General features: G+C 33.0%; 1 protein-coding gene across 9 annotated transcripts in view; it reads left to right on the top strand.

The window, feature by feature from the left end:
• Positions 1-15048, top strand: part of LOC144976782 (kinesin-like protein KIF28) — a 102482-nt gene that overhangs the window by 81238 nt on the left and 6196 nt on the right. For 2 of the 9 annotated variants that reach the window (XM_078921211.1, XM_078921210.1), the window contains 3 exons: positions 1071-1115; positions 7873-7929; positions 13992-14156. In XM_078921211.1, the coding sequence (XP_078777337.1) occupies positions 1071-1115; positions 7873-7929; positions 13992-14156 (267 nt within the window). Of the gene's footprint in view, positions 1-1070; positions 1116-7872; positions 9470-13991; positions 14157-15048 lie in introns of those variants that run through there. The other 7 variants (XM_078921212.1, XM_078921213.1, XM_078921215.1 and 4 more) reach the window with 7 other exon arrangements.

Below are 15048 nucleotides of genomic sequence, written 5' to 3'. Positions count from 1 at the left end.
ATTTTATAAAATGTTTTACCGTTACCTGCGTGATGTGTAAACGTTTATAGGGAATGAGATTAGCGGAAGAGTAGCGTCCCTTGATTTGGACGTCACCCATAGTGTTATTAGAGAGAGAACGTCATGTTAGTTGTGCGCATGCGTCTCTCGTCCTCGGAAGCGAGGACGAGAGACGCTGCGCACAACCAACATGACGTTCTCTCTCTAATAACTTTTCCGCCGGTGACGTCACAGACTATGGATGACGTCCAATCAAGGGACGCTACTCTTCCGCTAATCTCATTCTCTAGAATGTATAATTTTCTTTTTTCTTTAGAGGTCAATTCTTCTTGTTATTATTAATTTATCATGACAATATCGTCTCATCATTTTTTTTTTAATGCTAAAACCGTTCATTATATTTCGTGTAAAGTCTTTTAAAAAGATATTCCGTTTGTTATGATGTTTTTGTGATTTCATTGAAACAAATGAAATATAATTTACCAATTCTGAGACAATTGCTTGATGATTTGTAATGGTCGTAGTGCTGATCATAATTTTTAATGATTGATATATAATTGTCATCCCACAATCTTTCTAACTCTACCAGCTGTATATATTATGGTCGCATCGTGTGTATTGCATAGTAAATCATATTTATTTTTGTTCAGACTGCGTAGAACTCAACAGCATGTTAGAACACCAGATGTGTTCAGTGCATCTTGTGTGACTTTAATTAGTATTGAATTCTGTGTTGTGAAATCTTTGAAGCTAATCCCAAAAAAAAAAGTATAAATTACAGTAAGTGCTTTTCACCTTAGTGACAGCAGTTATTTTTTTTTAATTTTGTGGTGCAAATAGAAATATTATTTTCTTTATTTTGTAGAGCAAAATTGCACAGTATATGTATACAATGGTTTAATTATATGTTAGTTTGTATTATCACAATTAACAGGTAAATAGCATTTTTTAAAACAGCCTTAAATGTGTGAGGTCATTTCAAGCAATTTGGACAAATATCTAAAGATTAATATTATTAGAAGTGACTTAAGTTTTGGATTATTTACATTAAAATGTGGAATTTGTTACAGGTTTTAGCCGCTCAGAAACAACAGCAGCAAGCAGATAATAAGAATGTAAGAGTAGTAACGCCCTGGTCAAAAAAAAAATAGTTCTAACAAACGCCCCTCTCTAATCCCAGTTTCCGAACTCACTTGATAACAGTAACAAAATAAATCAACAATAAAATTGTCTTTTCGTCTCGTGTTTTTTTTTTAATCTAATTTTGTTATTAACTGGAGATTGATTTGAATTTGGACAAAAACGTTTGCATCTTGACATCAAATCTGCACTTGTGAATATCGAGCTTTAAAAAATAATAAATTTCAGTACATATCATGAGTGTTAAAAAAATGGTTAACTTTGATGCCGTGTCATTAATTATGTTTGTTGAATTTACACATTTATTGATAACTTGAAGTTAAAAGCACTTTCTTGTGAAAATCAAAATTGAGTGAGAATCTTACATAAGTAAGAAAACTACCAATACATATATTTTTCATTCATTAAAATGAAACTAATAAGTAGCATTGCTATTGTGTCCTCTTCTCTAAATCCACAAATAACTACTTTCCCATATCATTAGAAATAACATAAGGGGAAACAAAACATGATTCGTTAGTATTCGTGACTAACACTTTCTCAACCTAACAAATTCATCAACTAAAGCAAAATGCTAGAAAACTTCTCTGGTGCTATTAGTAAAAATTGCGATATGTTTTATAGATAGATCGAGTGAAAACAAACATTTTTGCTTATCATTTATGTAGTCTAATTTTATTCAGCATAAGAAACAAATGCTCTTCATTAACTCAATGCTTAACAAAAGTGGACAGATAGGCGTGCTTGTTAGTCGCATCTAATAGCTCTAAAAATAGGTCGGTCATTTTTGCAGACTTACGGAGCTTATCAGAAATTAACATTTAAATGCGGATTATGTTGTAAAAGAGTTGTTCTTAGACGCATGCGTTGTTAATCACAAATGAATACTCATTTGGTAGTTGGATATCAGGTCGGAAACAAGGAATTAAAAGCTCTGTATGTCTTTCAGTGGTAGTAGATTCGTGCGTCTTATTACATTTTTTAAACGACTTTTTAGTATCTTCTTTTCTTTTTCAACTTCTCGTGAACATTTTAAATCACGTTATCATCTCTAGATACTTTATGTTTTTTTAAATCACAAAAAATTCGTGAAAAATCTTTTTTTTTTCTCGGTTTTGGTGATGGTAATGGTGATGGTTTGTTAAGGTGGATAAAGGCTATAGGACATTTTAGTATCCGTATCTAGCCGACCAATTTTGTCAGCTCACTTATGATTAATTTCATTCTCTCAACTTCAAAGGAAACTTTTTTCCGTGAATAAAGTCATCCTTTTTAGAATGACAAGAAGATATTTAATTCTAACTGTCGCGCATTGATGTTTTATACAAATATGATCACTTGTTAAATTATGGAGAGAAAAAAAATACTTAGATACGTGATTGTGCACATAGCGCACTTAACAAAAAATCTTGAAGAACAAGCAGTAAAAGCGTCCTTATTTCAAACACTCTCCATTTTAAAACAAAACGCACACAAAAACGTTTTACCTGTTAAAATATGAATAATATGACATTTAATGACGACCATGCAGGAGAAAGAGTTTGACATACATTATAGATAGTGTGCGCTTGGATAAGAAACTCACAACATTGCCATCCTGAAGTATAATGGACCAACACAAAGAACTATGTGTAACCGTAAACTGTTTTAGTCTGGATAATACAGTTAAGTGAGAATTATTCATAAACCGTGGATGGCAAAATACAATAACAAAGAGCCGAGTGATGTCAACTTCATTCTATCTATATTTCTTGAGTGCCAACTCATCATTAACACACTACACACCCGTATACTAATATTATTGTTCAACTAACTTGATCTATGTTTCTTGGTCCCTTGTTTAACTGAAACGGTATCCTACAGCGTATACTGGTTCTGGGCTAACTTTGTCAGCTTTGTGACCATGACAATCCTGCCCACTAATACTAATAATAAATACTATTGTTTACTGGATTATATTTCAGTTGCCAGAAAATTATGTTTGCCAATCATTATTTTTTTCTCGGTTTTCATTCTAAGTCGTAATATTTATATGCAATGATTCAGTACCTTGGCTTTGACATATGGCATTATGATCTGCCCCGATCTCTGCCGTAGCTACTCTGGAAAAACACATAATACAATTTTGCCGGAAAATCCGACCTTTAAGTAATATTCATTGATTTAAATTACCTTCATCTTGGCAAACCAAGTTTGAGAGTTGTTTTTTTTTTCAAGCCATGGGTCATTTTAATTGGTCGATATTTGAAGGACGAGTTTTCGGCCAAAATTTTTATATGTGTATTTTCAGAGAGCGACAACACATTCAAAATATATTTCTCATTTCGATCAAAATATTTGTTTTCAAATATTGGTAGATTACAAGGCTGGGTTCAAAAGAGTTAAGATCGCTGTAGATCCTGCCAGCAAAAATCATCGGCCATAGAAAACTATACACACAATCTTGACAAAAACGAATCTAAAATGCATAGCGTTGTATGGTGCTGCTATCCAATTCTACCTATCACTGTGTCAAAATATTGTGGTAAATGCTCACAAATGGGGGGCTTTTATAGTTACAAAATATGCATTGATTAACTGTATCTCAACGGTTTGGCCTAATTGTTTTCTCAAGGTTAACAGCTCTCACAAATCTTTCTTAGTCTTAAAACCATTAAGCCTGAAGGGTGTGGAACTTATCATGATATTGTATTAAATGTTAGTTTTAATCATAATCGGAAGACTTCCTAAGTGGAGAAGAACACAGATTCTCTCAAAATTGAACAGAAAATAATAGCAGTTTTAGTAAGTGACAAATGCAATCAATGAAACGTTTCGGGTTCAATTAGTCCTCTGGAGAACAACAGCATTATAAAGACAATTTCTGTATAATTATATTGTATTTTAACGGATAATCAACATTTTAAATGTGGATACTTACTCCTGCGTCCTCAATTTAACACTTTTGATTACTAAAAATAAAAGTGCTTGATTTTGTGCAGTTAATTAACGGCGTGCTGTCTCAAGCAATCTAGCAGTTAATATAATGTTTGCAAATGCCAATGTTCCTGCTTGAAGCTCGAAGAAATAAATAACAATAGTCAAATAGACTCGAAGCTTCAATGCAATCATATGTCTTCGTTACTTAAAACAAAAGCCTCCATCTCATTTGAATATTATTATTCGTATTGTTTAGATGAAATTTATTTTCTTCTCTGGCAGGCTTTGTTGGGATTTCTATGTATTACTATTTATTCAAAAAAGTCCCTGTCATATTAAAAAAGACAGTGTGACATTGTAAATTTAATATAGGTATCTATAAATGGTATGGTTACTCTGTATATATTGATAATACCGATAAAACGTTTCATCCTTTTTTTTTCTATCTGGTCACTTTGTTATGGGACAGGTCATGTTTGTCCTATTTTTTTTTTCTCAATTTTGTTTTGCTATGTACTTTATAATTTCTTTTTCATTAATTTTGGGATTTTATATTTGGTTTCTTACTTTTCTTTGTCTGGCCACAAATATATTCCATGTGTCAGATTCGAGGGATGTTTTTCTTTAGATTTTATTAACTAAAAGACATGTCTCACTCGCCCATGCATTTATCATAGTCACACCATCTTTTCCGGTCATACATATTATCTACATGCACACCCTCGGTGATGCTTTATGTTCCTCATTCAAGTCAGTGACAAACGCAGTTCTAAGAATGGATGATGATGTAAAAACACATTCAATTTCATCGAAATTAAAAAAAATAATAAAACAATATACTTTATAAATTTATCAAGTGCGAAATGATTTCTATTCATGCATCTCAGCTTGCCTACCAGTATTCAGTTCTCCATACCCTTCAAGATGATACAATTTAAAGACATTATTATGGTAAATGCTCACAAGCCGACGACCAATTACTCCAGATGATAGGCTTGTAATGAATGTGTAATCTGTGCACTCTGATTTAAGATCACAAAAAATGTCAGACTCTTTAAAGTGGTTTTGTTAGGTCAATCAAATCATCCCACTATTTCGTTTTACATCTAGATAAAGTCACCGTTGACAAATTTTATTCCGGTCACTATAATTTCCTACCTTTCCAAAATCTTGATACCAGGTTCAATATTTAAGGAACACTTTCAAGACTAATTATACTGTAAAGAGAGTGAGAAAGCGATCTCACTTTTGTGAAAATAGCATAAAATCTTTCTTTTTTTTTTCATTTTTGGCATCTCTTACATGAAAAGGACCACTTGCCAGAACCTTTTTGTAGTAACTGTCTTGCCATGAACTCTAATATGTTTGAAATGAATATTTGGAGATAGGTTGTTCGAAGATGAAACTCATTATGCAAACATAAGAAAGAGTAATAACAATAATTTAAGATAATACCGGAAAATGATGTGCTGAATTAACATTCCATAGTGGAAATACAACTCTTGTTTGTTCGGTTTTTCTTTTTGATTTGATTTTTTTTATATAACTGAATTCGGGATTGGGTTTTTTTTTAATTATCTTTAATCATGTATAACAATGAGGTTGTGTTAACACGTCATATTATTTTTATGTTTTTTTTTATGTTGTCACTAACACTCATTCCTATTTTCTTTTAGATTTTCATTCTTTTGTTCAATGACCTCAGTCCAACATGTGCATATTTACAGGTCTGTTAAGCAAGCGCAAGTGTAGGCTTGTCTTTTTAATATTGTTGTAATGGAGACTACAAGATATGAAGTGAGTAGAAAAGTGCCAAAAGACAATAGAGAATAAAAATTTTTTTCCGCGGCGGTGGTGGGGTTTGAACCTGCGACCCCATTGGTACGACAACTCCGCCTGGCAGGTGAGAGCGTGGCTCTACCGTGTGAGCTATCCACGAACACAAAAATATTCGTTTCAAACCCAAAGTCATTTCTAGATCCCTCTCTCACCCACTTCTTGAGATCGCCGATTCGTTCGCCACCATCGCGAAGTAATTTTGACCAGCAGTTAAGCTTAATAGCCAATATTCTCATCACAAACATATAACATAGAAACGATTGAGACATTGAGTAGAGTGGGTGAGAGAGGGATCTAGAAATGACTTTGGGTTTGAAACGAATATTTTTGTGTTCGTGGATAGCTCACACGGTAGAGCCACGCTCTACCTGCCAGGCGGAGTTGTCGTACCAATGGGGTCGCAGGTTCAAACCCCACCACCGCCGCGGAAAAAAATTTTATTCTCTATTGTCTTCTGGCACTTTTCTACTCACTTCATATCTTGTTGTTACCAACATAAGTGCCTGGTCCACTCACTTTTCTGAATTGAAAATTCACCCCATACACCGGAGCATACTCAATGTCTCAATCGTTTCTATGTTATATGTTTGTGATGAGAATATTGGCTATTAAGCTTAACTGCTGGTCAAAATTACTTCGCGATGGTGGCGAACGAATCGGCGATCTCAAGAAGTGGGTGAGAGAGGGATCTAGAAATGACTTTGGGTTTGAAACGAATATTTTTGTGTTCGTGGATAGCTCACACGGTAGAGCCACGCTCTCACCTGCCAGGCGGAGTTGTCGTACCAATGGGGTCGCAGGTTCAAACCCCACCACCGCCGCGGAAAAAAATTTTTATTCTCTATTGTCTTCTGGCACTTTTCTACTCACTTCATATCTTGTTGTTACCAACATAAGTGCCTGGTCCACTCACTTTTCTGAATTGAAAATTCACCCCATACACCGGAGCATACTCAATGTCTCAATCGTTTCTATGTTATATGTTTGTGATGAGAATATTGGCTATTAAGCTTAACTGCTGGTCAAAATTACTTCGCGATGGTGGCGAACGAATCGGCGATCTCAAGAAGTGGGTGAGAGAGGGATCTAGAAATGACTTTGGGTTTGAAACGAATATTTTTGTGTTCGTGGATAGCTCACACGGTAGAGCCACGCTCTCACCTGCCAGGCGGAGTTGTCGTACCAATGGGGTCGCAGGTTCAAACCCCACCACCGCCGCGGAAAAAAAAAATTTTTATTCTCTATTGTCTTCTGGCACTTTTCTACTCACTTCATATCTTGTTGTTACCAACATAAGTGCCTGGTCCACTCACTTTTCTGAATTGAAAATTCACCCATACACCGGAGCATACTCAATGTCTCAATCGTTTCTATGTTATATGTTTGTGATGAGAATATTGGCTATTAAGCTTAACTGCTGGTCAAAATTACTTCGCGATGGTGGCGAACGAATCGGCGATCTCAAGAAGTGGGTGAGAGAGGGATCTAGAAATGACTTTGGGTTTGAAACGAATATTTTTGTGTTCGTGGATAGCTCACACGGTAGAGCCACGCTCTCACCTGCCAGGCGGAGTTGTCGTACCAATGGGGTCGCAGGTTCAAACCCCACCACCGCCGCGGAAAAAAATTTTTATTCTCTATTGTCTTCTGGCACTTTTCTACTCACTTCATATCTTGTTGTTACCAACATAAGTGCCTGGTCCACTCACTTTTCTGAATTGTAATGGAGACTATAGTTTGCGTTGGTTTTAAATTATTACCAAAGCAACAATGAATCCATAGCAATATCGTTTAACAGACTTGTAAATAAGGGCACGTCACCTCGGATACTCTCATTATTAGTCACACATTTTGTTTGATTTTGTTTTTGTTTTGTTTTTTAATTGCTTTCAGTGTTAAGTCTAACATTGTTTTTGTTTAGTTTGTTCACATCATTATTGTATTATCTTCACTCAACATGGCGGCCACTTACAGATGCTTCGGGGTCAAAAAATGATTCAGGAAAAACAGCGAGCACATAGTGCACCAAGTGTAAGAAACAACAGTACAGTCTTTTGTGCCACCTTTCTGTATCTACCTATGCTACATTTTGCTCTGTTTGGGAAGAGTATCATAAAAGTATAAAATGATTTTATTAGAAATGTATTCATAGCTTTCAACATGAAATAATATTATTAGTTCTGTGCTTAAAGGATACACATACGGTGAGGGATCTCAGAATTTTGCGCGTCAAAAATTATGGTGGGACATTATTTTTTGTTTTTGTTTTTGTTTTTGTTTTGTTTTGGTTTTTTTGTTTTTTTGTTTTTTTTTTTTTGTTTTTTGTTTTGTTTTTTTTATTGTCTAAGATTGAAAGGAATATTAATCTAATCCGATTGGATAAGGCAGCTAATGATTGCTTCATAGACGTCAATCCTAACTACAAGATGAAATTTTCAGGGTTGCTAAGCTATGTACGGTTTCAGTGGTTTTGCACATTTAGTATGATACTCTTCCCATAACTCTTACAGATAACAAAATATCCTGTTTTCCATTCATTCTTCACTAATAACACGAATTGGGCTAGATGTATGGAGCAATACTACTAAAGTGAAACCATAAAAATTGAGAGAAAAAAGTACAAAATATGTTTTGATTTTCAATTTTTTTCTTCTTTTTATACACCCTTCCCTCTCACCGATAGTAATGCTCCTTCTTTGCTAGTCAAGCCACTCTGGCATCATGGTCGTATTCTGAGCTGGGTCATTTCGCACTAAAAATAAGCATTTTTATTTCGCCTCAGGTCGGCTAGCCAAACCTACGATTTATCGACATTGATCAATGGATGCTAATTAGTTACTCTAGTCAAAAATGGAGAATTATACTTCACAGTTCAGCAAAGTGGCCATGGTGCTTGGAATCTTTATTTGACGACAATGATGCATGCTCAATCTATTGTTTTAATTTAATGTGTGGTTCATGAAGACTAACGTCATAACAGCTTTCCTCGTGTGTATGTGTCACATCCTATTGTCTTTTGTACACGTCAATATGTGTGACGCATGCACCCTTTCTTGTGGTTAATTTTCGATATTATGCTCTTTACAAACATAAATTTAACCGTGGTATTTTAATCAGTGGAAAAAAAAAAGAAAGAAATACTTCGATCTAATGATGTTGGTGTGTGTGGTCAGCAGCATTGTGTTGTTTGTTAAGAAATGAAAACTTTCCAATTAATCAATTATTGATCTAAGCATCTGAATTTATTGACAAATATGTTATACAGCACACCACTCCCACCCCCTCTTTGTGCCTCTTCCCTTTCCCCATAATAAATATTGATTCAGCTTTGGTGAGAAAGGATGCAAAAATGCCAAATTGACATGCACAGTTCTGACTTGAGTGTTATAACAATATTGCCTCAACATCATGGAGGATTATCAAACTTCTAGAAGTGAATTATAATAATAATAATTAATGAATAACCTTTGTATAGAGCATTTTCAATATTACATAATGCTCGATGGGATGGAACGAGTGTGGAGGGAACTACGGAGATTCCGAGTTATGAAAAATATTGTGTAAAAAAAGTAGTAGTTCAGAAAGCCATGTTTTTTTTTTATCGAATTGTGATATCATTTCACTTTTGCATTTAATTTATAATTTTGAATCATATCAAGAAACTTTTTTTTATCTTTTCTTTATGAAATCTTCACTTTCTTTCATGAGAAATGTCGCAATTAGATTTTTACACTTCTTATTTTTACTCAATCAATGCTGTTGAAAAGCCTTTCGATTTGATTTTATTTTGAAATCAATAAAAGCTCTTAAAACTGAAAACTTATCTGCGTTGGTTTGAAGTTTGGATCTGGGAAAATAAAAATTAGATATTAATTTTTCAAAACCCCAAAGATCCTTTGTTGCACGCAATTTGTTCACTGAAAAGTAAATGATGGTCTGAATGTCTTAAGCTTTGATGTGAGTAAATTAATGGAAGTGAAAAAGAACTGTCATCCTATTGCATTGTGCCGTTGATCCAAAAAGTCGCCAAACCAAAAAGGCAAACCCAAATATCTGTTTCAAGTTAAAGGATCATTTTACTCTTTTTTTTTTTTTTTTGCAGTCAGTGAAGTTATCTCGTGCATTATTTACTCACTTGAAAGAACCCCATTTAAGATACATTACGACTAATTAGAAACGTTAATATCGCTCGCTATAAATATTTCTGCAAATATATTTATGGTAACAATTTCATTTTATCTTTCATTGATTTTCAAATATATATCGAAATAAACACTATTTCTTTTATCCCTTTATATTTCATACAACTATTCTTTTATAACAATACTTTCATTTGACGGTACAATTATTCATGTGCTTTTTTCACATCTCAAACATACTATCACATTAGAGTTAACTTCTAGGACTAGTTTTAAAACTAATCCACCACCTCTCATCTTTCATTCTTTCTTTTTAATTTTAATGAAAACCTACATATGTTAATGTATTTTTCCCTATCAATTCTACCTTTTTAAAAATTTGAATTATATTATGAGAAAATCATATGAAATTTACTGCGAACTTTTCGATTTAGGTGTAAATAAATGTCTTGACCGATAATTCCCTATGCAGTGATATCATAATATTAGTGAATCTTCGCTCGTTTTGTTGACAACCCCTCCAGAGTTTGCCACACTAATGATCAAAGTTTAACTCACACACACACACACACTCTCTCTCTCTCTCTCTCTCTCTCTCTCTCTATCTATCTATCTATCTATCTATCTATCTATCTATCTATCTATCTATCTATATATCTATCGATCTCTATCTCTATCTATCTATATATATATATAATATATATATATATATAATATATATATATATATTATTTAAAATATTTACCACAATGTTTGGGGCAGTCTACATCGATGTTTCAGGCTTAATTTTAATTAGACTGCCCCAAACATTGTGGTAAATATTTTAAATAATAATTCGCTCCATTACTACATGTCGAGCACTTTTCGTACCATATTTGTATCAAACACGATTCAATATATATATATATATATATATATATATATATATATATATATAATTCTCTCTCTCTCTCTCTCTTCTCTCTTTCTCTCTCTCTCTCTCTCTCTCTCTCTCTCTCTCTCTCTCCTTCTAACACTTGACTTCTACCAACATCACCCCCCCCCCTTCCCATAATATGACTATTATTATTAAATCTAATCACAATGTACTCCTGTGGGATTTACCGAATAATATTATATTTTACGATAGACGTGTTTATCTGAAAAGAATCGTGAAATGGAAGCTGGTATATTATTTCTATAAACCTACAACATCAGGAAGGTACCTGTACAATATCATTGGTACTTCAAAAAAGCTATATAAACTGTATCATATGAATGTGCTGTTTTTCTCCTTCTTTTGTGTTTTATTAACATAACATAACATTATATGGTATAGGGCAAAATAGGATCAAATCCCTTGAATGCCCTTAATATTAATAGTAATGCTATAAATCTATTGATTAAAGATTACAATAATGATACACGTGGTAAAGATAGTATTTCAACTTAAATGTACTCATGTATAATATGTGATGTACAAACATATATCTTTAACCGTGACATGGAAATCACACATACACACACACACACACACACACACACACACACGCACGCACGCACGCATATAGAAGATACCCACAATAAGGTAACAATGCATAATATATATTATAAAATTGTTTTGTCTATCTCTCTTATACTACTAATCTATCCCCAATATCATTTTTGTATGATTTTTAAACGGAAACCCCATTTTGTTATTGTTCTATCAGTTAATTCCATTCTTCTATAAAATAAGTCATTCATTTGATTACATATTTTTCATCATATCGGTGTATTGTTTTCTTGTTCTCCTCATTCTATCATATTTCATTTATGATTAAACAAAATGATAATTATAATTAGATATAGGCAATGATGTACGTTTGAACCCACGTGTACATATATACAGGTCTGACATCCGAACCCAATAATGGGCCTAGTTTAACATTGTTGTAATGGAGAATTTTTTGCGCCAATTTTTTTTTAGATTTCCATTACAACAATGAGCCCATGATGAATTGGGTTATCAGACCTGCAAATAAGTACACGTCGGTTTGAACATTTTTTTCTAATCAGAACATATTTATGGTCAAAATTATCGCCCCTGTTGCGCGGATTTGTAATCTGCCTGCTACTCTTATCAGTGATTCATAAACAACAGCCATACAACCATCTGGTTATACGGTTTTTAAGGGTGTTCAACCAAAGTTACAAGTTTTGTCCCATCTCCATCCTTTTTGTGATACGTTTACGATTTAAAATAATTCTATACATCTGAGAAGAAAAAAAAGAAGAATTTTGGAGTTCTGAACAAATGTGGGTGAAATTTCTCAGTGAGATAGAATTTACAATTTTTGTAAACAAAGAAAATAAAACCAGTAATTGAGAATCCAGTTCAATATAAGCTAGGACTATAATTGAATGTGAATGTGGTGGAGCATCTGTGTATAATGTGGGCTATGGGTTTGAAAATGAGCCTCCTTGGGAAGCAAATTATAAAATAGAATATCTTAAAATTAACTGGTCGGATGTCCAATATGGTCTTTTTGGTTGGAAATATGCTCTTCATAAGTTCTATTTTTAAAAATTACTTTTGTTTTATATTTTTTATTTTGATAGTTCGTTCGTTTTTCTTTTTATATCCTTTTTTTCTTTTGTTTTGTTTTGTTTTGTTTTTGTTTTTTGTTTTTTGTTTTGTTTTTTTTTAGGGGGGGTTGCTTTGTTTTGTTTTGTTTTGTTTTTTGGGGGTTTTTGGGTTTTTTTTTTGGGGGGGGGGGGTTTCTTTGGTTTTTTTAAACGTATTTTTTATTTGCTTGTTTGTTTCCAAAGAATGATATAAAGATAAGGCTTTAGAAGAAATTTACAATGTCCGTTTTCATTACCTTTATTTTGACATATCTTGTTGGTTACGGTTGTAGAGTGGTGTGTCGTATTTGGGTTTGCTTTGATTTTTGTTCTGTTTTGTTATTGTCGGAAAGAGATGAATGGGTTTGGGGGTTTTTTCTTGGTTTTTTTTTTTATTTTTATTATTTTTTTTTTTTTGCTTTTTTTTTATCAATCATGATATCTCAAGAATGGGCCCATGGTCTTTGTTTTCGTTGCCTCAGTTGTGAGAAACCATATATTTATATGCCAAGAACGATTTTCTATGAAATATAAACATTGAATTAAAACAAGAAAGCTCATCAGATAGTTGTTTGGGGAAAGACAACTATTACAGGGGACTTTTTATATTTTGTTATTCACTTTCTATCTTTATAAGTTTGGGCAATGACAGCTATATATACTACAAGAAAATATTATCAGGTTAAAATGGATGTTGCCTTTTCTTTATAATGACACATCTTTGTAGTTTTCAAAGTATCAAATAATGAATCCAAAGTCAAAACTTAAATTACTTTTGCCATTTTGACGCCAAGTTCTGTGTTCTCAGAATATGATTTTAAGCGTATGGCCCTACATTTGTAATCACTTTTCAGTCAGATTTTTAAAAAGACACAAAACCACCAAACATGAATGTTACAATTGTCTTAGGTAGGTTTAACATTCTCAGAAAAGGTCCATATTGTTTCAAATTTATTTTTCTTAATTTTGTTGACAAAGAAGAAATAGCAAGTATACGATGCTTACCTATGTTCGTGGCAATTAAAATACTTGATTTATAATATATGAATACTTGACCTGTTTTTGAACCATGAGAGACGAAATGAACATGCAAAGAAACTGTGATGTCAAGATCTGCAACAACGGTATTCTTCGGGGATGTTCAAACAAAAGACATCAACAATACATACATACAAGAAGTAAACATTCTGCACTTCTTTTATCGAACATACACATACGTTTGTATTATGGTAAATATACAAAACAGGAACAAAAAAATAGGAGGCAATTGATTCATTTGGTGTTCCCTTTTCTTCGTGTTAAACTTTTTTTTTTTCATAATTAGGCTACTATTAAAAGTCAATTCTATTGGTCAATTTTGTTCCACAGCAAAACGGTGATGACGACACAGTGAGTCTGTTTGTCTTTGGGGAGGAGGAAAATGATCTCGCTGGAGAGGCCGATAAAACAAATGGTGTAATTGAGTATGAAAAGATACGAAAACATCATTTCGAAATAGAAAAGTCTAATATTTTTGCGGACTCCAAGGACTTTGTAAGATAATCACCACTTCCTGTTTATATACTTTGATGTGTTGGTTACTAGATGTATTCATTCATTTATGTTTTGCATTCACTCAAAATACTTTATTTTGAAAAGTGGGGAATTGAGAGCTTGCTCATATTCTTTCAAAATTTGGATTTGCTTTTGAATTTATTTCTACTTTATGCCAACACGAATGCAAGCAGTCAATAATTCAAATATTATAAGTGACATGAAGTCTCAAATTGGTGTTCAGACTGGATAAACCAGATGCAAGAAAGGTACATAATTCTAAAGAAAAGGAATCAACATGTGAAAATTTAATTTTTGTTACTCTTTTTAAAAAAACTTATTGTCTTCAAAATATATAAAATTAACCCAAGTTTCAGATTTAGAAAGGGAAAGTTCGAAAATAAATGAAGTTGTCACTATAATGTCCATGACTTTGCTTGAATGAAATTGTTTACACAGTTATAAAAGAAAATTGATTATCGCTTGCTTGGTTGTATCAGCATGAAGTTGAAGATTGCCAAAACTTGTCGTAAGAATTCCTGGATGAGGCAAAGAAGAAAATAAACAGCTAGCATATTATATCCTATTTTCCTATGATTTATCAGCCTTTTAATTTGGTATTTATCATGTTTCAATTTTGAAGTGTAATTAGATAAAATGCGTGTTGATATTATTTTGCTTTTCTTGTTGCTTGCATTCGTGGCATCAAAAAAAAAAAAAAAAAAAACAGATAATGCTTCTTCGAAATCGGTTATGTTTCGTTAATAATCATAACCATCCAGGGGCATCTCCTTGTGAATCTTTTAGGGTATTAATTCAGGCTCTCCTTTTTATACATTGAAAATTAACATGATAATGGAAAAGTGGTATCTAAAAGTAAGTGAGGAGCAAC

The sequence above is a fragment of the Berghia stephanieae genome, chromosome 7 (genome assembly GCF_034508935.2).
Source record: "Berghia stephanieae isolate SIO BIC M18660-M18661 chromosome 7, UCSD_Bste_1.3, whole genome shotgun sequence".
NCBI lineage: Eukaryota > Metazoa > Mollusca > Gastropoda > Nudibranchia > Aeolidiidae > Berghia > Berghia stephanieae.
Note: the sequence above shows the minus strand (reverse complement) of the source record. Positions and strands in the feature narration are given on the sequence as shown.